The sequence below is a fragment of the Dermacentor andersoni genome, chromosome 5, assembly GCF_023375885.2.
Source record: "Dermacentor andersoni chromosome 5, qqDerAnde1_hic_scaffold, whole genome shotgun sequence".
NCBI lineage: Eukaryota > Metazoa > Arthropoda > Arachnida > Ixodida > Ixodidae > Dermacentor > Dermacentor andersoni.
The window spans coordinates 205,121,184-205,148,150 of record NC_092818.1 but is presented as its reverse complement, the minus strand read 5'-3'; the positions used below and the strand labels follow the sequence as shown (position 1 = coordinate 205,148,150).

The following is a 26,967-nucleotide window of genomic DNA, read 5'->3' as shown; positions in this document are numbered from 1 at the left end:
ATATATATATATATATATATATATATATATATATATATATATATATATATATATATATATGTTCTTCGTTTTAATAAAAATTTAGTTGAGAGTTAGCGCTCGTCCTGTCTGTTTCTGGTCTGTGTCCGTGTCACTTCGCGCTACAATCCAATATCACGTTAAAGAACCCCAGGTGGTCGAAATTGCCGGAGTCCTCCACTACGGCGTGCCTCATAATCAGAAAATGGTTTTGGCACGTAAAACCCCATAATTTAATTAATTAGTGATAAAAAATGACGTACAACGCGAAGGACAAGAACTGCGAGAGACGACATACACTGTGCTGAGTTCCAACAATACTTTATTGCGTTTCCCGCTCTTGTATATATACACACGATGTGGCAACGCAATAAAATATTGTTGGAAGTCAGCGCAGTGTATGTCGTCTCTCGCAGTCCTTGTCCTCCGCGCTGTACGTCATTTTTTATCATGTAGCAGGCAGGCTTGATGTAAAGGTTCTGTTTAGGTCGCAGCTCTTAGGCGTAACTTAGGCGAGCGTCGGCGTAACCGAGCGCCGCGGGAGATAAAAGAAAGGTCATAGCGCAGGAGGAAGGTGCAGCGGAACCATGAGGTTGTAGCGACTGTCCGTCTCTTCACCGTGCCTCGCTGTGGCCGTCATTGCCCCTCGCTTCGGAAATCCAGTTTGCCTGGTCTAAGAAAGAGCATGGGTCATTGCCCCATGCTCTTTCTTAGAACCGAGGTGGCAGCCCGACTGGTGCGCCACCACAGCCACTAGGCAAACCTGCGTTTACAATTAAAGGGGGCATGGCGCCCAATTTTCGATCATTATCTGTATTGTGTGAGATAATCTTTGTGCGTTCATGAACATGCTGGCAAAATTTTAGCGCATTTGAGCCAGCGCGTAATTTGCAATTGATTTTTTTTATATTACGCTCGAACGGGATAACAGCTGGACAACACTGGTACGCTCATGAGCTGTGACGTCACAGGCTGCGTGCCTGTCGAGCGGGCGAAGAATCGGTGTGTCAGCTGTGCGTGCATGCGGGAAACTTCTGCTTTGCACTGGAATTGTAACGGCTCAAACGATGCCACCGCAACGCCTACGTAGCGCTGTTGGGTGCTAGAGCGAACGGAGCAAGAAGTGCTCCATATCGTACTTCAGGTTCCCCAAGGAGCCCGTATAACTTAAGGCTTGGAAGATTAATGTGAACAGGAAGGAATGGCGCTTATCTGACGTTTTTGTATTGTTCTCAGAACATTTCACGCCAGGCAGCTACAACGACGATTTGCGCCTGCTCGCCGAGTTTGGGTACCCGCGAAAAAGCTGAGGCTGCGGCCAAATGCGGTGCCGACCGTGTTCGCGCACCGACCCATCCGGCAGGCAGCGCCCGGCGATACGTTAGCCTTGCTATTTGTTTTATGGATATCGGGTACAATAACGCAAGTTGAAGTAAAATTTCAACGAAAGCGTACATCACGCCAAATCCTTGCGCCGCGGACACATACATGTGCGCGGGCATTCGTTTACATATACTGCATGCAACTACAGTGGGGGAAAAAAACTGGTGGGAACGCGCAGCAGCTTAACAACATGGCAGTTTTGTTGAGTACGGATCCGAGAGTAATGCATGCCAGCAAACAATCCACGCGCGTAAGAATTTGCATTGTGCAAAGTAGCACCAGACTTTGCCTCCCGTGAACGGATGGCTAAGCAGTGCTGAACGCATGAAATATCGAGTGCGGAAAGGCATCAGCAGCATTTAGCGCAACACCAATGTCGCCATCTATGTTGACCACATTTACTACGCGGTCTTTGTCCATGGCATCCAAAATTTCTGCAAGCCAGCCGGCGCGCGCGAATCTCGGAGGCCGTGTTTCGTCACTTGAGCTGGTGGCGATGAGGTCGAAGTCAAAATGCGCAGCGTATACTACGCCATCGCTGCATGAGCTGCACAAAGATTCCTCGCTTGCTTAATCACGCGAAGTTGGCAATGTCGAAGACATGGCACGCGACATCTGGAGCAAATGCGGCAAGAAACGGCAGCTATGCCCGGCCTCACCTAGCGCAGTGGCCGATTTTGTAACAGACGACGGCTGCGTTCTATGCAGTGCATGACTTCACACATGACTTGGCAATATGGCGGTGAGCGCCGGAGGGCGGGGCTTAGAGCCAGCGAGTTCTAGCTCATATTTTGGACAGAAATGTACTTTTCCTGCCCAGTTTTTATGCGTGTAAAGCCATAATAAACCCTCTGCTACAATTTCTCGCGGGAAACCGCAAAAGGTTGTGTGACTGTGTCATGCCCCGTTTAAATAAAGCCAGTCGAGTCTCCATTCTCAACCTGTGAAAACGTGTATTCCTTGCCTCCGGTAAACCTAGGTCATAACAAGTGATGACCCAGGACATTTACGATAGTTTCAAACATTAGCCATGGACGACGCTGCTCCCACTCCTGCGGACAGAGACGACGCCACGATTACGCCTGCTGCCATTGCAGCAGAGCTTCTGCTTCTCAGCTTTTGGCCCGAAAATCCACGAGTTTGGTTTATGCAAGTAGGGGCCCGTCTTCAACTCCGGTGCATACTTCACAAACAGCAAAGTACCTGCACGTCGTCACCGCGCTACCCTCGGACATCGCCGATGCCATCGGCAACTTTCTGGTGGGCACGTCTTCAGCAACAGCATACCATGACCTGAAACGCACGGTCCTGCAGCTGCTCGAGCCATCGCGAAAGCGTAGGCTCAACAGCTTCTCTCTGAGGAACACGGCGACCAACGACTGTCACAACTCCTGCACCAGTTGCGCTAGTTACTGGGTGAGCACTCCGCAAACGAGAGCCAGCTTCCAATTTTGCGCGAGGTGTTCTTGCAAAGCCTCCCACAGTCTGCACGCATGTTACTGGCCGGTTCCGACGAGGCGATTCTCGATCGGCTAGCTGCACACGCTGATTGCATATGCTACTGCTCGCCTGCGGCACAGCTACCTATCGCCGATGTGAGTCTCAGAGCCAGGAGACCGACTGTCGCGCCTGGAGAAAACAGACGACCGCCTTACTGCACTGGAGAAGCTGACGACGGGTGGCAACATTGGCGGCCAACTTGGGCGCAACCAGTCGCTTTCACAATCCCGCATCGCATCTAGTGATTCGCCGTGGCTCTTGTGCTGGTACTACCGTCGCTTTCGCGAACAAGTAAGTCGCTTTATCCAGCCCTGCTCGTGGACGGGGAACGGCCCGGCCAGTCGCTAACGGCGGCGTGCGACATCGACCATCGCGCAAGCCGCCTATTCTTCGTAGTCGACCGCATCACCGGCACCCGCCTCCTCGTCGACACCGGAGCCGAGCGTTCCCGCCACGGCCGCAGATCGCCAACGTGGCAAGTCCACACGCACGCTCCCCGCAGTGAACACAGCCATCGTGTCGTATGGGCTCTGGTCAATAACGCTAGACATTGGACTCCGGATCGTCGGCGTCAGCTTTGCCATACTGAACTCGTTAAAATGCGCATGGCATTGAAAACGCACACGTGTGCCGCAAGAAGCAATGAGACTGCAGCAAAACACGCATGAATACAAACAGCCAAATCACGTGAAGAACCACGGACAGTGCTTCGCCGCACCGTCCGCGCTGTGCTGACGGAGTAAAGTTTAAAGCGAAGTGCGACAGCAGCGCCACGAGATGCGAGGATCGGCGCTTGGTCCATGCAGTCACAGGAGTTTGTAAACTGAACCTAGTCTAATAACGTTGGGGAGGGCTAGGCTCGTCCGCAGCAGTGTTTCCAGGTTTGGCTATATATAGCCAAATTGGGCTAAAAAAAAAAAAAATTGGCGTTGACTTGGGTGACTTGGCTATGAAGCTATATTTGGGCTACTGAATATGCGCAACTAGGCTTTGTTTGGGCTATTAGTGGCGCCCTAATCTAGGCTCCAGAAGCGGCTCACATCGAGTAGGAACAAATCTCGAAGGCTATGTTTTAGTAGGCGGATCCGGCAGCGCGGCTGTGCGAGTGTGCATGCGTGAAATGCACCCCATGTCCCCAGAGCGCGGTTGTCTGAGCTGATGGCTTTGATATTTGATGCACTTAAAGTTACACCGCGCTTCACCACGCTAATATTTGCGCGAGCAACATCGCCTCATCTTCGTCTTATCGGTTTCACTAACATGTCTATGCTTAGAAAAGGAGAGCAATAAAATAGGGTCGGGCGATCGTTGCGCCGGCAGGAAAGAAGGGAAGCACGGGTAGACGACACGCTCGAGTGTGTTCATGACCATAGCTTCTGGGTAAAGTATAGCACCGGGCCCAGCTTTCGACCTACGCCACGTTTCTAACTTTACTGCTATAATTCCCTTATCTGCGAGATGAACTTTAACGCGATAGCGATAAGGGCTCCGTGTCGCAGCATATCCGGTGTCGGCGCACAGTGGCGCCGCCGTTGTCCGTATGAGAAAAATGATCCCGAACCACGCAGGCCTGGCACCATAGGCGTTACTGAAGAAATCAAATTTCTCAAAGTAAGATCCGTCAGAAAGTTCGTGAAGTACGACTTACACACAACGTACAGACATGACAGCGTCGGAACTGTAACTTGAATGTACAAGAGAAAATATTTCTGTTACGCGGAAACTTAAACACAAGTTAAAGCGGACGTTTGGGCGAGTTGGTAAGCCATCTTTGAAGCGGAACCAGGCCGCGCACACTCTCAAGTTCAACAAATGGCCACAGATGGCGAAAAAATCGACCGCGCGCTGCTGCTAACAAAACTAGCATAGTAAAATCACTTCGGGATGCTTACGTTAGTTTTAACATTTTCCGCTAGAGGCGCCGTAATAAGCGCAATTTTATCTTACAAACTTTCTCTTACAATTACCGAAGCATTTTTATTACATAAAGAAGAAGGCAAAATTATCATTGCTAATTAGATATTGTACTCTTTGTAAGTAAGTTTATTGTTTCTTTGTCACTATAAACGCAAATAGCGTTCAGCATCATCGATCTTTCACGTGACCTCTGGCCTGGATTTAAATTTTTTACCGGTATTTTCGAGTGCATGGCGGCACGGATTCAATCGTTCGTGCACTTAGACTGGTTGCTTCTTTTTTGCTAAAACTAGTTTATTGCGCTTCGATGTCTCGCGTTATTTAACCTGGGGTGAAGTGACGTGTTTGCAAGCGCACATGTAAGCCCGAAAGTTGGGTTTCGGTCATGAGCCAGTTGGAACACGTCTGCATCGAAACGGGAGCTGGATTCTGCTGCGGCTGACAACGGCAATAACGGTGAGTCGTTTAACACCGCTGCTTGAATCGTTATATAATATTCGTCTCATTAACTTACAGGCGGAGACAAGTTAACGAACTAGATCCTGCACAACATATGGCAGTCGGGATCCTCCGTTGCTGTTTCCTAAATAAACCGTTACTTGCGAGGCTGTCGTTATACACACATAATCGGGAAAGAAAGAGCAATATCGGAACGCGCGTCTCATTTTTCATCTTATTGTAGCCGGGGCCATAGGTGACTGGGTAGCCTTAACAATACACATATAACTTTTTTTTTTGAGTCCGCCGACAACTTCTTTCGTCCACAAAACCGAATAATCCTTTGGAAAAATGATGTGAAAGTACAGAATTTAATGTATTAAACAGTTTCAAGCGTGATAATTCACTCATATTTCGTATTTGTTGGTTCCAAATGTTCTTGCTGTTCAGTTTGGTTTACCGTAGGGCATTTATTTTTGCAGTGGTGAAGCAGTGCATCACGTTCGTGCAGCAAAATAATGCATCAGTTCTAATAGCTTCATGACTTTCATACATTTGCTTGTGGAACCAGCACTGTGATCTATTCCAGTGTATAAATGAACGCACAAATGTTCTCATTTGTGATCTTAATAATACTTAAGAGGAAGCTTTAGCTCGGGTGCTCCTATCTAAATACATGTAAAAGGAGAATTCGTTTTTCTCGGCAACCACTGCACGAAATTTGACGGGGTCTGCTGCATTTAAAAGAAAAACTTAAAATCTAGTGACTGTTGGTTTCGAATTTTCGATTTAGGTTGTCATTTTTTAATAAAAAATTAGCAAAAATCTCAAATTTTCAGAAAACGAAACTATCAAGTTTACAACTCCGTAACCCAGCAAGAAAAAATGATATCGAAATTCTGTGAATTGTATCTCATAGCACATCTAAAGCGGACAAAATTGATATGTTATACATGAACCTCAAAAAATGTGTCAATGCGTTATTACAACTTTTGCAAAACCCTCATAAATAACGTAAGAAATTCACGTAAGATGTAAAATGACATATCAAATTTGTCCGCTTTGAATGGTCTAATGGATGCCGTTTACAGAATCGCGATATGTGTTTTTGATGCAGAGCTATTAGTTAGTAAACTTCGCGCTTCTATTTTTTTCAAACTTCTGAATTTTTGAAAATCTCTTTAACAAATTTCAAGCCCTAAATCAATATTCCGCTTCCAACAGTCACTAGGATTTAACTTTCTCTCTCAAATGCAACAAATTTCATTAAAATCGGTCCAGGGGTTATCTCAGAAAAACGTTTTTGCGTTTTTACATGTATTTGAATAGGCCGCGTCGGAGTTGAGCCCGAGCTAAAGCTTCCTCTTAAGCTGTTTACATGCATTGTATAGTTAGGCAGACATAAATTTTATGGACAATAGCAATATTTATTTAACGTGCTGCTTAAGCACCCTATAAAAAAGACAGTGTACATTTGCATGTGTTCTGAAGTCGCAAACCATTACAATATATATGTCACACCTTTTTGCATTTCATATTGCAAAATTGCGCTTTTTCAATTTCTGATTCAGTCAAAATTTCTGTTCCAGACGTGCAGTAATGAGGATGGCACCAGTATAAAGCAACACACTCCCCACACTAAACAGAAGCTGCTGCCTGCTACAACAAGGCCATTGTGTGGACATTGGCTGCTACTACAAGGTAAACAACACGTGGTTCAGAAATAAATATGCCTGATATATGCTGTATTGGCTTGCTAGTCTTGAGATACATGTCATTTGTTTGCAGAAGGAATGAATGTTTGTTCTTGTTTATGGTTCAGTATAATTGGTTCGAACATAAAAAAAAACACACATGAGTTTGGCTAATCTGTGCTGTATCTCATGTGTCACCGTTCTGCCCCAACAGAGTCCATGCCAAGCATATTTTGGTCATCACAGGAGCTCCTATCCACACCAACAGAAAGGGGCTGGGGCCGAATTTGCAAGGCTTTTACAGAACGAAAAAAGAAGCACATGCAGAAGAATTTGCATGAGATATGAAGTCTGCAGAGCACTGTGTCAAGACTGAAAAGAACTTCAGCCACCATTCCACCAGCACGGACAAATTGGCTGAGTCATCCAGGTAACTCAAAAAGGACTTTATGGAAATTCTTTGTCTTCAGATGCACCTGCAACTTCTGATCAAGCACGGACGATGTTGGCCAAAATAGTTCCGTCACTTTGCCCTTAATCAGCTTCCTGGCCATATCAATTCCATTTGTACCAAGTGTAATTTTTCTTCTATAAATGCAAGCTTTTTCATTGCCCATTCTCGTTAGAGATCATTCATCCTCATCCAAACATAAAAGTCAACCGATTCTTCGCTGATACTTAATACCAGTCACTGTCTAGTAGCATAACATATCTGTAGCAGTACCTTTTAGTGTATGTTGTCATGCACAATTCCTCTCCTAAAATAGCTGATGCAACATCGACATGTGTCTTGAATTAACCTACGCACCATTTGCTATGCACCATTTTACTTTTCTTGATGTTTTTGGCCTTCAGTGCTTGCGGAGCAGAGTGGCTTCTCTCTTGAATGCAAGCTTTCTCATTTTCCATATTCCTAGTCTCGTTGATGATTGCTCTTCTTCCTCGATAGCCTGGGCCTTTGCGCAAGCTACACTGAATGATTGATTGCAGAATCTGGTTTTGCTGCCCCACTTGGTTGTGGTCGCCGTGTTACATTTCTCGGATGTGGGGGCCTGGTCAGTTCCATTGGTAAGCAGTCTCTCGAGGTAAGCATTTGCTCCTGCAATCTGCACAGCGACATAGACTCCCAATTTACACACCGTGATTCGTGCTCCCCGTTCAGCTTTGCTGCTGCATGCAGCCATGGGCAAATTGTGCCTGCGGCCTTTCTCGGTCGCGATTAAGCACGAACGGAGACCAGCATACGTGCTTACATGGTCCAACGTGTTTGAAGTTGATAGCCACATGGGTGGAAAGGCCCGCAAAAGTGGCTGATGAAGGTGATGCCCGCGAAAGCGACTTGTCCATATTGAGACAATGTGGGACACCAAGTGTGAGCCACACATTAGCGGCCCCCGAAAGAAAAGATATGTGCAGGTTAGAAAGGAGTTAGCGCTAAAATGCCGGGTAGTCCATGTCGCTGTGTAGGCTGCAGCAGTAGATGCCTGCGTCACCCGATTGCTTCGCAATGCAAGTTGCTCATCTTTAATGGGGAATGTCGCGGCAAACAGGTGGGACACACTGTCCAATCTGTTTCTGCTGCTGGTTGTCGCTCATTATCAGACCACCACATGCGACGAAGACAAACATTATGCCTGTAAGTAGGCAGCTGAATGTATCCTAAGAGACCCGTGTATGTGAATGCTCACTGTTGCCATATGGTTCGTAGCCAATGTATAATGTATTGTCTGAACACTATGTGGTGAATGATTGCCGTTGATTTTTGCTGTTACCTCACTTGGTTACGGTCGCCGTGTTATGCTTATCGGATGTGGCGGCCTGGTCAGTTGCATTGGAAAGCAGTCTCACGAAGTAAGCATTTGCTCCTGCAATCTGCACAGCGACATAGACTCCCAATTTACACACCGTGATTCGTGCTCCCCGTTCAGCCTTTCCTGCTGCAGCCATGGGCAAATTGTGCCTGTTGCCTTTCTCGGCCGCGATTAAGCACGAATGGAGACCGGCATACGTGCTTACATGGTCCGACGTATGTGAAGTTGGGTGCAAAGGCCCGCAAAAGTGGCTGATGAAGGTGATGCCCACGAAAGCGACTTGTGCATATTGAAACAATGTGGGACACCAAGTGCGAGCCACACATTAGCGGCCCCCGAAAGAAAAGTAACGGGCAGGTTGGAAAGGGGTTAATGCTAAAATGCCGGATAGTCCATGTCGCTGTGCTGGCTGCGGCAGCAGATGCCTGGCTCACCCGATTGCTTCGCAATGGAAGTTGCTCATCTTTAACGGCGACTGCCGCTGCAAACAGGCGGGACACTCTGTCCAATCTGCTTCCGCCGCTGGTTGTCGCTCGTTACAAGACCGCTCGCGTCAAAGATTCCAGCGTATCTCGACATACAAATTTTATTTCTGCTATTGCACGAGAATGTACATTGCTTGTTTTCAGCCAATGAAGTCGCACGTTCTGTTCACTCACTTGTGGCTTGTTTGTATGGGCGTCAGTAGAGGCTCTTTGGTCTCCTGGCAATTAGAACGCACCGGCTACGCGGCAGCCGAGGCATGTCGCATAGCCGGCGGGGCGAGTACGGCGCGTACGAGCGGATACAAGCGTACACGACCGGCAAAAAGCGGCCATATTGGATGATGCTCTAGAAAAAAATGCGCATTTGCACTTCCTGTTTTAGCAGCGCTATCTGGCGTCCACCTAGGTAAGTTCCATGCGCTGCGTTGCTTATTTTCAAACCACTGCGGAAGGTACAGCTTCCCTTCTCTAAAGTTGGTCTTTATTCTATGGCGGAACAGCGCGGTTTTGACGGAGACAAGCAGGGAGAAACCACAGCGCTCGTCCGTGTCGTTTCTCCCTGCTTGTCCCCGTCGAAACCGCGCTGTTCTGTTTCAAACACAAGCCCCTTTTCCAGCTGCCGTTTGAAGTCTGTCGCTTCTTGCAATCTACCCGCTTCTTGCGAAGCTATCCGCGGCAGCAGCGGTGGCCACCGAGCAGGGGAAAGAAAAAAGTACCAGAAAGCTCGCCTTCGTGCACAACATTCGCCGCTAGTGTTTGCAGGTAAACATTACGGTTACAAAATCCGTACTTGCCGGGAGGCGTGAGAAGCACTCAGGGATTTTGAATGCTACCACGTTCCACTCTTAAAGGCGAAGCTTCCTCCAAGTTTTTCTTGCTTACATTCGAGATTCATTTTGATAGGTTCGCCCTCTGCAGCGATTCGCTAGAACTAGAGTTTCCGGCGTCAGCCAAGAAGTGTTCTATGTACAAGAATGATGTCGCTGTTGTTGACATCAAGGGTCCGTCACGGCGACACGCACATTTTGTTACGATGGGCTGAGAAAAAAGGGATTGCCGTATAATCGAATGCGAAAATGTACATACAAATAAAACTGAAAATAAAAATGGCTAAATTGGGCTAAAAATCTTTTTGCTCATTTTTCTGTTTGGCTGCATTTGGGCTACACTTTCAATAGCTTCGGGCTAAGCCGCCTTGTCCGACCTGGCTACACTGGTGCGCGGCGTCATTTGCTGAAGTATGCTTCATAGCCATCTCCACTTAGACGCCACGGCCTTCCAGCGGCCACATAAACTGATCTGCTGTTCCCGGTGCATCCCGGGCTCCATGCGCTGCGAAGCCTGCTTGAGTTTATAGATGCAACTGGGATCGCCAATCGCCAATCTGTGAGCACCCGCTGCAACACTGGCCCCTTTGCCTGGGCTGCCATCTGTCGCACACAGTGGAGTCTGTTAGGCCTCACCCTCTCTCTTTCTCTACCCTCCTTCACTTTCCCCTACCCTGACGCCGCTTCATTGTGACCTTGAGGTGAAACCAGGCCCCGCACACTCTCAAGTTCAACAAATGGCCACAGAGGGCGAAAAAATCGACCGCGCGGCGCTGCTAAAGAAACAGGCGTAGTACACCAATTAAAAAGGTTCCCCCTTGAGCACATTATCTCCCGCTAGAGGCGCCGTAGTAAGCGCAATTTTAACCAACAAACTTTCTTCAACAGTAAACGAAGCGTTTTTATTGCATGATAAAGACTACAAAATTATAATTCCTAATTTTACATTGTACTTTTCATTACCAATTTTGTTGTTTTTTGTCATTTTAAACGCAAAATGGCGTTCAGCATCATCGACCTCCCACGTGACCTCTGGCCTGGATTTAAAATTTTTACCGGTATGTTCGCGTGCGCGGCAGGTACGGATTCCTTGGTTCGTACATTGGTTGGTTATTTTGTGCTAACACCAGTTTATTGCGCTTCGATATCTCGCGTTATTTAACTTGGGGTGTAAGCCTGAAAGCTAGGTTTCAGTTGTGAGCCATGTGGAACACGTCTGCATCGAAATGGGAGCCGGGTCCTGCTGCAACTGGGGACAGCAATACCGGTGAGTCGTTCAACATCACTGCTTCAATCGCTATGTAATTTATTCGTCTCGTTAACTTACAGGCGGAGGTAAGTTAACGAACTAGATGCTGCATTACATAAGGCCAGTCAGGACCCTCCGTTGCTGTTTCTGAAATAAACTTTCAGTTGCGAGGCTATCATTATACACACATTCACGAAAGAGAAACGATATCGGAACGCGCGTCACATTTTTCATCTCGTTGTAGCCGTAGCCATAAATGACTGAGTTGCCTTATCAATATATTTTTTTTTTCGAGTCCGCCGGCAACTTCTTTCGTTCACAGAACCGAATAACCTTTTGATGAACTGAAGCTAAAGTACTGAATTTAATGTATTAAACAGTTGCACACATGATAATTCACCCATATTTCGTACCTGTTGGTTCCAAATGTTCTTGCTGTTCAGTTTGGCTTACCTCAGGATATCTATTTTTGCAGTAGTGAAGCGGTGCATCACGTTCATGCACAAAAAGAATGCATCATTTCTAATAGCTTCATGTCTTTCATATATTTGCCTTTGAAATCAGCAGTGTGATCTCTTCTAGTGTATAAACGAGCGCACAAATGTTCTTATTTGTGATCTTAATAATACTTAAGCTGTTGACATGCATTGCAGTTACGCAGACATCAATTTTACGGAGAGTAACCATATTTATTTACCATGCTGCTTAAGCACCCTAGAACAAACAGTGTACATTTGCATGTGTTCTGTAGTCACAAACCATTGCAATGTATATGTCGCACCTTTTCGAATTTTATATTGCAAAATTGTGCTTATTTAATTTCTGATGCAGTCAAAATTTCTGTTCCAGACATGCAGTAATGAGGATGGCACCAGTATAAAGCAACACACTCCATGCACTAAACAGAAGCTGCTGCCTGCTACAACAAGGTAATTGTGTGGACTTTGGCTGCTACTACAAGGTAAACAACACCTGGTTCAGAAATAAATATGCTTGATATATGCTGTATTGGCTTGCTAGTCTTGAGATACATGTCAGTTGTTTGTAGCAGATGATATGAACATTTGTTCATGTTTACAGTTCAGCATAATTAGTTCGAACATAAAAGAAAACACTACATGAGTTTGGATAATCTCTGCTGTATCTCATGTGCCATTGTTCTGCCCCAACAGAGTCTGTGCCAAGTACATCTTGGTCATCACGCGAGCCCCCATCTACACCAACAGGAAGGGGCTGGAGCTGAATTCGCAAGACCACGAACAAAGAAGCCATTCCAGAATTATTTGGATGAGATATGAAGTCTATGGACGACTGTTTCAAGAGTGAAAAGAGCCTACGCCATCATTCCACCAGCACGGATATTGGCCGAGTCATCCAGGTACCTCAACAACAAAAATTATTTGTCTTCAGATGTACCTGCAACCTCTGAACAAGCACAGACGACGCTGGCTAAGAGTGTTCTGTCAGCTTGCCCTTTCTCAGTGAGCTTCCTGGCGTTGCCAATTCTTGCCAAGTATAATTTTGTTTCAATGAATGCAAGCTTTTTCATTCCACACTTTTGTTAGAGATCATTCCTATTCCTCATACAAACATTAAAGGTCAACTGATTCTTTGCTCATACTTAATGCCAGTCACTGTCTAGTAGCATAACATATGTGTAGCAGTTCTTTCTAGTGTATGTTGCCATGTGCAATTCCTCTCCTGAAATAGCTGATGCGGAATTGGCGTGTGTCTTGCATTAACCTTTACACTGTGTGCTATGTAGCATTTAACTTTTGTTAATGTTTTTGGCTTTCAATGCTTGCAACGTAGAGTGGCTTCTTTCTTGAATGCAAGCTTTCTCATTCCCATATTGAATTCCTAGTCTCATTCAGGATTGCTATTCTTGCTCTACAGCCTGTGTTTTTGTGCAAGCTACATTGAAGTGATTTATTGCAGAATGTGGTTTCGGCGCTGTCCGACTTGGTACTTGTCACCGTGTTAAGTTTCTCATATGTGGGAGCCTGGTCAGTTGCACTGGGAAACAGTCTCTCGAGGCAAGCACCTGCTCCTACAGTCTGCACAGTGACATAGACTGCGAATTTACACGCACACCGTGGTTGGTGCTCCCCGTTCCGTCCTTTCCTGCTGCTGCCGTGTGCAAATTTCGCTTGTGGCCTTCCTCGGCCATGATTTGGCGTCAGCGGAGACTCTCATACAAAATTACATGGTTCTAAGTGTATGAAGTTGATATCCACATGTGTGGAAAGGCCTGCAAAAGTGACTGCAAAATAGTGATGTCCACAAAACCGACCATGGCCATATATAGAGAATGCGGGGACCAAGTGTGAGTTACACATTATTGGCATGCAAAAGAACAAAAAGAAACGTGCAGGTTGGAAAGGCGGTAACGCTAAAATGCCGGGCACTCCATGTCGCTGTTGGCTGTGGCAGCAGATGCTTGCGTCACCCGATTGCTTCGCAATGCAAGCTGCTCATATTCAACGCCGACTGTCGGTGCAAACACGTGGGACACACTGTCCAATCTGCTTGCGCTGCTGATTGTTGCTTGTTACCGGACTGCAGTGTGCGACGAAGGCAAGCACTATGCCTACAGTCAGACGGTTGAATGTACCGCAAGCAACCCGTGTGCGTGTATGCTCACTGTTGTCATGTAGATTGTAGCCAATGCATAGTGCCAATGTATAGATTGAGCGTTATGTTAGAGTATGCTGAAGTGATTTGATTGCATAATCTTGTTTCAATGTTGTCCCACTTGGTCATGGTTGCCGTGTTACATTTCTGGCATGTGGCAGCCTGTTCAGTTGTATTGACCAACGGCCTCTCGAGGTAAGCACCTGCTCCTGCAGTCCACACAGTGACACAAACTCCCTGTTTACATGTAGTGTGATTGGTGCTCCCTGTTTGTCCTTTCCTGCTGCAGCCGTGGGTAAAGTGTGCTTGTGGCCTTCTTTGGCCATGATTTGGCGTGAACAGAGACTATCATACATGATTACATGGCTTGATGTGTATGAAGTTGATATCCACATGGGTGGAAAGGCCTGTAAAAGTGGCTGCGAAATGGCGATTCCCACAAAACAGACCACATCCATATTGAGAGCAGGTGGGGCACCAAGTGTGAGCAACACATTAGTGGCCACCGAAAGAACAAAAAGAAACGTGCATGTAGGAAAGGAGGTAACACTAGGATGCCGGGTAGTTCCTGTCGCTGTGTTGGCTATGGCAGCAGGTGCCTGAGTTACCCGATTGATTCGCAGTGCAAGTTACGGTGACTGTCAGTGCAAACAGGTGGGGCACTGTCCAATCTGCTTGTGCTGCTGGTTGTCACTCGTTAGACCACCATGTGCGACGTAGGCAAGCACTGTGCCTGAAGTCGGATAGCTGAATAAGCTGTATGCAACTTGTAGTGCGTGAATGCCCACTGTTGTCATATGGATCTTAGCCAATGTACAGTGCATTGTCTGAACCTTATGCGGTGATTGAATGCAGAGTCTAATTTGATAATGGTCGCCGTGTTATGTTTCTTCGATGTGGCGACCTGGTTAGCTGCATGGGCAACAGTCTCCCGAGGTAACCATCTGCTCCTGCAGTCCACACAGCGACAAAGACTCCCAATTTACATGCACCGTAATTGGTGCTCTCCCTATTCGACATTTCTTGCTGCAGCCGCCGGCAAATTATGCTTGTGGGCCCTCATCGGCCGTGATGTGGCGTGAGCGGAGACAGCACACGTTATTACATGGTCCGAAGTTGATAGCCACATGGGTGGAAAGGCCTGCAAAAGTGGCTGCAAAATGGTGATGCCCACATTGAGAATGTGGGGCACCAACTATGAGTTACACATTAGCGGCCCCCGAAAGAACAAAAAGAAACGTGTTGGTTGGAAAGGCGGGAACGGTAAAATGCCGTTTAGTCCATGTTGCTGTGTTGGTTGCGGCAGCAGATGCCTTGCGTCACCCGATTGCTTCGCAATGCAAGTTACGGCGACTGTTAATGCAAACAGGTGGTGCACTGCCCAATTTGCTTGCGCTACTGATTGTCGCTCGTTACCAGACCGCCATGTGCGGCGACGAAAGTGAGCAGTTTACAAGCTCGCGTTAATGGTTTCAGCGCATCTCGACATGCAAATTTTATTTCTGATCTTGTATGAGAAGGTGCACTGCTTTTATTCTGCCAATAAAGTCGCACGTCCGTTTCACTCACTTGTGGCTTGTTTGTATGGGCGTCAGTAGAGGCTCTTTAGTCTCCTGGCCATTAAAACGCGGCAGCTGAGGCATGACGCCTCGCAAAGCCAGCGAGGCGAGCACGGCGCGTACCCAGCGTACGGCACCGGCATAAAGTGGCCATATTGAATATTGTACTAAAAGAAAAAGGGCATTTCCGCTTCCTGTTTAAGTAGCGCCATCTTTCGGGCCCCCCACTAAGTTCCATGCGCTGCCGCTTCTTATTTTGAATTGAATTGAATTATGGGGTTTTACGTGCCAAAACCACTTTCTGATTATGAGGCACGCCGTAGTGGAGGACTCCGGGAATTTCGACCACCTGGGGTTCTTTAACGTGCACCTAATTCTTATTTTCGAACCACTGTGGAAGGTACAGTTTCCCTTCTATAAAGTTGTTGTTTATTCTATGGTGAAACTTTCATTCGAGGGATCGCCAGCCGTTCGTGCGCAGGCGCGAGTAAAAGCGGACGTGAGAGAGAAAATCTGGGAGCTTTTGCTCGTTGACTGCCTCGGCACTACCGAGGAGGTTTCTTAGCGCGTGTTGTATGCGTATGTCCCCTAGACATGCCGGCATTGCGGAGTGCGGTCGAGTTTGTTTACGATCCGCCGCTGGCTGCCCGTGTGGTGAGGCACTGGGCACGGACGCCCCTTTGGTGATCAGTGATCACTGTGCCTGAAGGGGCAAGGTTCTGACTGGTGTTGTATAAGTCGTGGGTCGTTTTTTTCGTCGCGACAATATATTGGATTTTTCACAAGCACTGCTCCAGGAGGGCACATGTAACCGGCAAATGGAGGGCTCAGGAGAGCACCTGAGGTTATAATAAAGCAGGCGGCGCAGCATCTCCAGGGCACCCAAGGTGTAGCGGGGGTATCAAAGCTGGGAGCAAGGCGGCCCGTGGGTTGGGGCCGCGGAGGCCGAAGCATGCCAGGGGGTGCTCGCATAAAAAAATTGGCTGCCCGCGATAGCGGACAGCCGATCTTATACACACACCCCTAGCACTCGCAGGCCTCGGCGAGCTCCAACCCACGGACCAGTCCGGGTTCTGGCTTTGGTGTATCCGTTGCCGCTTTGGTTTCCTGGAGGTGCCGCCGATAATGCAAAATAATGAAACGTTGTTACAATTAGTAAAAAAACGATTGAATAAATGTAATTACGTCTAGCCATCAACTTGTGACGCTAAGCTAAGCACTACCGCGCCCCGCGACTTCTAAAGCGCTGCCTTCTACATATTCAACACATGCGGCCCAGGGTCTACTACGGCTGCTATTGCTCCCACAGAAACATCTGTGATGTTATTTACAAGGTACATCTCCGTACGGAACGAGAAAGCGATGATCTGCCACAATTGACTTAGCCCGTTGCTTCACACATTTTACCGAGCCGGCAGCCAGCGTCCGAGCGTAAACAAACTCGACCCTCGACCCCACTCCGCAATGCCGGCACGCCAAGGGACAAACGCCTACAACACCCGCTGTTAGGGTTGGCGTCTGACAACACGTGTTGAAAGGAATTTCAACCGACCATCTCATCCTGTCTCGCCGAAATGAGGCGTGACTTCGCCTGCTATTCTGGGCGTCCTGATCCACGTGCAGAAAGAACTTTCTCTCACCGGATCGTTTACCTGCAGGCCTCGTCGAAATGAAGCGTGACTTTCTAATTCGGCATTACCGTTTTGAGTGTGCCTGTCTGCCGGAAGCCCCGCAGTGTACAGCCTCTTTAGTGTGCGTGCGTGCGTGCGTGCGTGCGTGTGTGTGTGTGTGTGTGTGTGTGTGTGTGTGTGTGTGTGTGTGTGTGTGTGTGTGTGTGTGTGTGTGTGTGTGTGTGTGTGTGTGTGTGTGTGTGTGTGTGTGTGTGTGTGTGTGCGCGTGCGCGCGCGCGCGCGCGCGATTTTAGAGAGGCCCTTTCCTCGAATGGGACCAAGAAGAGAACTTCCACGTACCCACAAAGCGCAGAAGAGGCGGACAGGCGTCTACAATTCCGGGAGGCGGGACGACTTCTTCCTTTCAGCAGGCTCGGTATAACCAGAGGAGGAGGGGCCCTCTTTCCGTGCCGGTCACGTGACATCGACGGAAGCAAGGTCCCGCCCACGATTGTAGAGAGCCTATTTAAGGGGCTCCGAAATGTACTTTCAAAAACTTCATGCTCTTCTCATTTTCTTTCATCTACCTTTGAATAAACCGTGCAAGTTTCGCACTAAAAATCGTCTCACCCTTGCTTGGTCGCCATGGTCTACCGGATGCTTGCAGCCCGCCGACAACGCCACGCTGCCCAATAAGTAACGTCGGTCGAGTTGCGATAGGCAGGCGCCGCTACTTCTCGGCAGCAGTACGATACGCTACCCTGGAGTACGCAACACCACTAAGAAACCTCCTCCGTAGTGCCTAAGCACAGTCATATATTCAAAGAGCAAAAGCCCCCAGATTTTCTCTCTCGCGCCCGTTCTTACTGGCGCCTGCGCACAAACGGCTGGCGATCCCTCAAATGAACGTCTCGTGACGCTCAGGGGCGCAGAACAAGCGTCATTTCCTTCTTTAGATCACTGCCATCATCATCAGGTCAGTCTGCGGTACAAGCAAGGTCGATCCAAATAGGTCGCGAAGCTTCGGGCGAAAAGCGGTTCAGTACAAATTGTCACCGACCTCAGAAGGGTGGTTATGGGAGCAGCGATTGAAGCGCGACTATGTTTGGAGGGAACAAACGTTGGGAACGAAAAGAATCGTTTTTTAATTCAAGAGAGACACACTTAGTTTCGTTCAACGAAAATAAAATTCCTGGTCAATTTTATATGTTTGTGACGAATTAAGAAAATACAAGTTTATTTATTTTATTATTATTAGTGAATACATTTCTTTTCAGCGCCCATCGTTACAGGGGGCGTTGACGCCGCGATCACTCGCAATGCAATGCACGTCTTGAAATATGCAGAAAGACGCGCTCGTAAAGTTCATCTGTTGAAATACGCTTCCCTCACACGTTAGCTTTGTTGCTTGTCGAAGTTTGTCTGAATTTGGTGACGCGGGTAGCTTCATCGCTCCTTAACCTGTCCAGTCAAAAGTAGTGAATTACGACCGCCAGATAAATGTTTAGTTGTCTTCGTGCGACTGCGCTGGCCGACGGGCTAGGCATCCGACGATAGTATCAGCACTCTACACCTAAAGCTTTCGTGGGCCTCCAAAGAAAGTATGTTCTGTGCAGGGGTGAGATTTCGACAACCGCACGGCTGGCCTTTTCCTGCATCGCTTTCCGCGCTACACGTTCGAAACGCCCATGAGGTCGAATGGCGGGGCATTTGAATATATAGCTCTAAAGGCAGGCCAACAAAACAAATTTTGCGCCTTCGAAAACAAAATGATGTCACTTTTGTTTTTAAGGGATATGGCGCCACATTATTTTTTATTTCGCCGGAAATGTTCCCTCCACATACAGATGGCGCTAAGCCCCATGAACCATCGATGAACCGCCATGTTTTGAACGTATGGGCTCCTATGGAAGCTTCTCTACCATGTGTGTAACGTGGATCACTGCTCTTGCTGCATAGAGGTGTGCGCCGTGTCGGTTTCGACCGGCGGCGGCGTGGAAACCGGAACCCCGAATTTATAAAGCCGTTTCGCTACATCCTTCTTTGCTAAACTAGTTGAAATTCTGGCCTTTTCATACTGAATGCTGAAAGGACCAAATACAGAGGTGTTGAAAGTGAGAGAAATACAAAACGTTTGGTAAATATTTTGCTCTTCAGCTGACATATTTAATTAAAAAAAATTGGGCACATATCTGAAAGCGTCTATGTCGAGTGTGTTTATATATTCCTTCCTGCACGAATGTGCAGAGCCTTGCTGTTGCGCCGTAGTCGCAATTGTTTTCTTTTTTGCGCTGCCTCGGTTTATATGAAATATGTTTCCATTCAGCAAAGAGTCTGTGCATTCGTCGAGAATTGTTAAACCAGCACCGACGCGCGTGACACTCTCTAGATATGTTAACTTTACCTCCACTTGTTTTAAATGAGATTGTGTTTGTACAAAATGCTTTACGTAAAAACAAAAACAGACCTCTTCTATGACCAACTCTTGCTGGGTTCAGCCCCTAAGCTGCCAACCAATCAGCAGACATCATAGCTCATATTCCCAAGTGGACAATAAGTGAAATCACTTGTTCTTAATATTAATCATCCTTTACTAATGTAACTTTTCTTATAACGTCCTTTTTTCCTGAAGGAAAAAAAATCAAAATACTTTTTTTTTCTGCACCAGGTGAACATTCTTTTTTCAACTGAGATATGTTATAATGCGGTAGGAACGAAATTTCCTCAATTCGTCAACTCGTCATAACAAGGTTGAATGAACGAAGTGTGGATTAGTAGAAATGCAGGCCTTGCTCGGATGCACAATTATTTTCGAAAAACAAAAGTTCTTTTTAACATTATGCAAAAAAGAAGTGAGGCGTGCAGACAGGACACAAGAGTAGAGAAGTGGACAACACAACTTCTCTACTCTTGTGTCCTGTCTGTACGCCTCACTTCTTTTTTGCGTAATGAATCCTTACCAACTAGCTCAGCTTTCTGTCGTTCTAAGCTTCTTTTTAACCTGCACGTCGAAACTGTTTTATAGTTCAGTGCAGCTATTGGTGTCAGTTGCATTCAATCTTTTATATGAATGCTACAAAGAAGCAGAACCATGCAGTAGAGACGTAAATTTTTTTTTTTTCGTGTGGAAATGCATAAAAACTCTTTCGAATGCAACGGCCGTAGAAATGCGAAAACTTCCAACCGGCATCTTAAACACATAGACGCCAGAAATTTTTATCCTGCTACAAATTACATCTACCGCGTTGATGCCGCTATCAGACATATTGTCGATTCTACCTGGGTCTACAGTGCCCACGACCATCAAGCCTAATTCCGACGTTCCGAGGCCACTGTTTCTTCTCGTTGCGACATATTGCGCTTTTGAAGGAGAAGTTTCGGAATCCCACGTTGCGCTGCCTTGTCAAGACACACATGCGCAGACACATGGAGAACAGGGTTACTTTTGTTTGTATTGTGTTGTTCATTGCTCCCCTGCTTGACATGATTCTGTGCTTGAGACAGGCAAAAGAATTAAAAAGAAGACATCACAAAATCTCAAACGAAGCTGGAAAACTTTATTCCTATTTAAATGACGCGCCGATCTCGCGGACAAGAATCATCGGCGGCGGCGGCGGCGCCGCAGCGAGAACAGTCGGTGGCGACGCACGGACGTCTGGTCGCACACCTCTACTCTTACGAGGGACGATAGCGAAAGCCTACGAGTAAGGCTCCATGTGGCGCTCCTTTGGGTGTTGTCGCCGCCGACACTGGTGGCACGGCTTCCCCGCTCACAAAGGGCCGCTCTCGTCGCCGGTGGAACGAAAGCGTAAGATGAAAAGCGTAGTGCCGCGCAACACGGGCTTTGCGGCGACAATGGATACTATATGGCGCGAGAGTAGCGCGCGTCGTCTGTATGGAAAAAAGCGCTGAATGAGCGGAGGTCTGTCTGCGGCGGCTGCTGTGAATCGCATCCGCGCGTCAGCCACGCGCTACCTCTCGCGATCTCGCGATTAGCGAGGCAGATCTAGTCGACGAGCCACACATTGCTCCGTTTGGAACGTGCCGCACGAGACAGGTTGTCTGCGCCAGTCAGTATATCGCGAAATGAAAACACGTATGGAGTTGCGCTCAAATTTCGCATTAGGAAGTCTCGTATTCGTCGGTGAATTTTTTCTGCGCCTAACAATATGAGCAAAATTTATGGTAAGATTGATAGGAAGTTGGCACAGGTTGCTATCACTTTTAATAATTCAGGCTGCGCTGCCAAGCACGCGTCTCCGTTTGTCTTGTAGAATGGGAGTTGTTTTCCAGCTTCTTTTTTACTGCGATCAAGTCTATATCGGTCACACCGGTCGCTGCCTGAATATTAGATTGTCGAGCATAGGCACTCGCTAGTAGGTAATGTGCACTCACATGTCGCGCGGCATTGCTTTGAACATGGGTGTTCTCCACTCTTTAGAGATATCACAATTCTTTCGGCACATAGAAACCAGAATACGAGGGAGATTACTGAGACCTACCATATCAGGAAAAAAGGAATGCGTTGCGTAAGCATGCTTCAGTAACTTTGCATCACGGTGAATTTGCATTTTTAAACCGTTTCATAGTGTAGCACTAGATTACAGGGTTTTGTTGTTCGCCTGTGCACTGATGACAACGCCATCGATGGGCGAGGACGTAGGTATAGGTGGTATAGCACTTAAGTATGGGTGTATTAAGTACTTAAGTATTCATCATCATCATCAGCCTGGTTACGCCAACTGCAGGGCAAAGGCCTCTCCCATACTTCTCCAACAACCCCGGTCATGTACTAATTGTGGCCACGTCGTCCCTGCAAACTTCTTAATCTCATCCGCTCACCTAACTTTCTGCCGCCCCCTGCTACGCTTCCCTTGCCTTGGAATCCAGTCCGTAACCCTTAATGACCATCGGTTATCCTCCCTCCTCATTACATGTCCTGCCATGCCCATTTCTTTTTCTTTATTTCAACTAACATGTCATTAACTCGCGTTTGTTCCCTCACCCAATCTGCTCTTTTCTTATCCCTTAACGTTACACCCATCATTCTTCTTTCCATAGCTCGTTGCGTCGTCCTCAATTTAAGTAGAACCCTTTTCGTAAGCCTCCAGGTTTCTGCCCCGTAGGTGAGTACTTAAGTATTAGGTATACTTAATACTTAACCATGTGTGTGCTTCCTAATAAAGTTAGTTGCGAGTTCGGCGCTGTCCAGTGTCTTTCCTGCTTGTTGTCCTAGTTGTCTTGCACTGCCTCTTCAGGATGTTCAACCAGTACCAACTTGCCCAAATATCGATTCTTCTGGTCCTATCTCTCCTCGTCTTTACCTCGTGCTAATATTACCATGAGAAAAATGAGTAGAGGGGGGAAACGCGAGCCGAGAGCATCAACCTTCAAAGCCATAGGTATAAAAATGTGCAGATCCCACGCACTGTGGGAATCGATGTAAGCGAAGCTTTGGCTGCTGTTTGCGTTCATTGACGTTATGTGGTGGCAATATATTGACGGCATACGACAGTCGTGACGGGATGTGAAATGTTACCTTGCCTGCTCCGCCCGACGCTTTATGCGAGCCTTTCTCTCGTCCGCACGCTCCGGCGCCATTCTGTGTTGTAGCGTCGTAGCTCACAAAATTGCCTCCACTCTCTCTCTCTATTCTCTCGCTACTATTCTCTCCACCTCCTCGCTTTACTATCATTGCTGTTGCGGGTGAGCACAGAGACAAGCGCGGCAGCTCCTGCTTAGTATTTGTGAGGGGTCATGCCTAGTTTTGCGTCCAGAGGCGTTGTGCAGATGCGACGCGGCAACTACGTCTTGACGTGGCCGGCGTTACTGGCGTGCCGGACAGCAGCAGCGGCAATGGAAAAGTCGAAGGAAGAGGCAAAGAAAGCTTCGCTTTAAAATACCTCATGCGAAGCAAACCAAGGCAAGTTGACACACAAAGGACCCTATGCGTAAACTGCATAAACCTCATTTGCTGATTACGGCCTCAGCTTATTGACTATGAGATCTATTTATTAGAAATGGTGTTGGCAGCTGCACGGGGCATGCTGCACAGTCATAATGCTGTCCGTGCTTCGCTAACAAATGTTAGTGTTGCCGTAGACGGTTACTAGCACAACGACCTTTCTCACCAAAACAGGAAGGACCAGAGACCTCCGAATCGGCACCGGTCTTGCACGCAAGCGTGCCGTGTGCGGCCAGGCGGAAACCAGCACTTTATCAAGCGAATTTAATTGAATAATCCAGCTGGTCCGCCACTCACGGTTAGCTGGCCCATTGACTGCTCAGACAGTGCCTTGTCAAACTCCTTGCTGCTTTCCGAGTAAGCGGAGTATTCTTGAAGCGGTGTCAACAGGATGGTGTCCTTTTCCCGCACGGCGCAAGGAGAGCCCCATTCCTGCAAGAAAGGCAATGAGCAATCACCTATAGCCTGACGGCAAAAGGACTGTGAGTAGAAGCAATTCCTTCACGCTATGGTGCGCCTACGTACAGAGCTGGTAAAGCAGATCGTGCGTGTATCATTACTCTATTTATGTACTTTGTAATCTGGAAGAGTGCAAAAAGACATAGGAAAGACAGACAACTGCACAAGCGCTCACTAGCGACAGACTTATTGTGGGAAAAAAAGAAACATTCCGATGATGACTGAATCAATGTAGCGACACAGGGTATTCCTGCAGGTAAAATGAGTTTTGTATGAGACGTGTATTACCGCGGGATTCTACTTCCACACTTCGGATGGATGGATTTGTGGTAGCTATGAGCGTATCCTTTTAGCGGGGCGGTGGGTTGCGCCAACTACCTAGCTCATTTTCCTATTTTACCTAATGTGTTATCTATATTTTATTGCGATAGCAATTACATGCTCACTTCAGGCGCATGGTTGCCACCGGCGTCACCGTGGTGTTTCGGATAAAGCCCAAGGGCGATAACATCGTCACCGCGCGCCGCATGCTGTAGGTGCGAGTGAAAGCGAGCAAGGGGAGCGGGCGATCGCGGCTCAGTCTCGCACGCGCAAGGGAACAAAGCGGGGAGGAAACGCGCCGTCTTCCGTCGCGCGAAAGACCCCGGGGGAGGGGCGGCATTGTACTCCGGCAGCAACTGCGCATTGCGGGACCGCGCTCAGAGGAGTGCGGACGACCGCGGCTTAATCTCACGTGTGCAAGGAAGGAAAGCGGGGAGGAAACGCGTCGTCTTCAATCGCACGCTGGACATTGGCGGATGGGAGGGAGGGGGGCGGCATTGTACTCCGGCAGCAACTGCGCATTGCGCGACCGCGCGCGCCCTATCTTGAAAGCAATCTGCATCGTCGGCTGAGTCTAGGTGCGACGGCGGTTCGTACTTGTGCTTGCTGCGTTCTCGCTGCTTAGTTTGCGTTCAAGCGATACACAACACGAAGGCCACTTCGTTCGCTTCTGCTGCCGCACTTCCTCACGCTAGCGTTTTGACAGCGGGTGTCCGCGGTCATCGAGTGTGATTGTTAAGTTTCGCCTGTGTGCCCTGACACCATGCTTGCTAATTTATATAGTAAGCGAATATTTGCGAGTTTATACCTCCGATAAAACTATCCTTACTTCGTATAGCTGTCTATGCATTTGCTATCGTAATCGATGGTTCGCCTTTCGGGCGAAACTGTGGCTTTTTTGAACAGAGAAAAGTTTCCTCGCATCAAACCTAGCGAACCATTATTGGGATGTTTATTTTTAACACCACTATTGCTTGCGGTTTCCCTACTTTTCTGCCACTAAACCTCCAATCGCCTTTTATTAATCTTTGTTGAGGACATGTTTGTTTTCTCCCTGCTATCCCTGAATCCAAGAGTTTCCCGGAGGCCACCGGAGCCTAATCCGAGAGCTGGGTAAATATCTTAACATTATAATGAAACGTGTTCCATTGTTTCCCTGGCTTTACTGCAGCAAGCACATGCTTCTTCTTCTTTGGTGCACCTCGCTTTATAACTGCGTGTTCCTAAGGCATCTTGATGTCGCTTCGGAAAATGAAACAAATCTGTCAGTCGAAGCACTGCGTACAGATGGTTAACCAGCGAAGCTGAAATGCACGGCCACGGCGTTTATCCTGATGGTTCATTAAAGTATTTCTCAATTATTGGTTACGTCATCGTGTTTGTTTATTTAATTAATTAACTGTTAATGATTTTATCCGATAATACCTAATTAATTGTTTATCTAATTAATGGCGACGACGGACGCGGGTGCAGTGGCACGAGCGCGTTCACGCGGTAGCGCCGGGGAGTGGGGAGGGGTAATGAAGATGTGGAACAAAACGCCGACGCTGAAGATGACAGTTTTGCGTCTACATACCGACGCGATCCTGGGGGAACTAGCCCTTGACAGCTTCGCTGTAGAAACTTCCTTTTAAGCCACCATAAATTCTGTCTTTCCTTATTTCGTTTTTACCTCTTAGGTAGCTAACCATAGCCGGTTTCTTTTCCATTGCCGCCGCCCAGGAGTATCAACCGCTCTCACCTTGCGTTTAACCTTCGTTGTTGCCATTTTTATGCGAAGCATATTACTAGAGCTCAACCCAGCTCCTCAGGCGCGGCGGTGTCGCCTTCAATACCACGTGACACCGTGACGTCACGACAGAGGAGAAACGGGGCTCCAACTCGCGCCGTCGCTCGCGGCGTCGCGGCGGTATATAAGCAGCTGCGCTTTTTCTAGGTGGCTTTGGCTCAACTCTTGCAAGATGGGCTGGGTGGGAATCGAACCAGGGTCTCCGGAGTGTGAGACGGAGACGCTACCACTGAGCCACGAGTACGATGCTTCGAAGCGGTACAAAAGCGCCTCTAGTGAATGCGGTGTTGCCTTAGAAACGAGCTGTTTCTAAGGCTCAGGCGTGCGTCGCTTGCTCAGGCGCACATTTCGTTGCCGCGCCGAACGCTGCGTTGCTCGACGCTCACCGCGTCCAATGCGGGGCGCGTAGTCGCTGCGCCGTAGCCCATTGTCTTACACCCCTTGGCGGGTCGACGGGAACGCTGTCGCGTTCCACTCTTGAAGGCGAAGCAGAGTAACGCATGAGTTGTTTCTTCTACTAGCCAAACCAAATATAGCCAAACAACAGCAGTTCACCAGGCTAAACAGTGGTTCAACAACTAAAATAAAGGCTAGTATGCTTCGCATCCTGGGCTTAACCTTAGCTAAGCCACAGCCATTTTTTTTCTCACTATACCGGCCGCATACCTGCTGGTAAGCTTCCTAGTCTCTTTCCTGATTATTATTATTATTATTATTATTATTATTATTATTATTATTATTATTATTATTTATTGCCATCCCCTTTGAAACGGGTCGCTCACAGGTAGTCACGTAGCCTGCTTGAGTTACTCAGGTATGTTATACATGCTTTTTTATTCTAGCACTTTTGTATACATTTCCTTAATCTGTTTCCACTTCCTAAAAACTTCTCAATCTACCTGGTACCGCTACCTACGCCTCTAAGGGATGCGGTTGCACCAGTCAGTCTCTTCCCTGCTTTTTTTCCACCAATACTCTAAACGTCCTTTGCTTATGTCGACTGTTGACCAGTTGATGCTTCGGTCCCCTTTAAATCCAAGTGCTTCTGGAAGGTGTACGTTACCTATGGGTCTCACTGGGTGAATCTCTTCGCATTCGATTAGGATGTGCTGACTGGTCTCTGGATTTTAGTTGCAGCATACACATGCCTCATCTTGTTGCCACCTTTCCACTATCAGCGCCACCTCGGGGCAGTGCTTGCCGTGTTGCAGTTTTACGCGTTAGGTGTTAGATATCCGTCTACGAAATCGGTGACATAACGTTTGCGGCGGAGGAGGAAGGCGCCTGGAGGCGTAGAAGAGAAACGTC

At 47.7% G+C, this 26,967-nt stretch overlaps 1 protein-coding gene across 1 annotated transcript in view; it reads right to left on the bottom strand.

Moving 5' to 3' along the window:
• The window catches only part of LOC126532272 (neural cell adhesion molecule 2-like), a 258,774-nt gene that overhangs the window by 12,220 nt on the left and 219,587 nt on the right, over window positions 1-26,967 (bottom strand). The window contains exon 12 of the mRNA XM_050179930.3: window positions 23,388-23,522. Coding sequence (XP_050035887.2) covers window positions 23,388-23,522 — 135 coding nt within the window. The remainder of the gene's footprint in view (window positions 1-23,387; window positions 23,523-26,967) is intronic.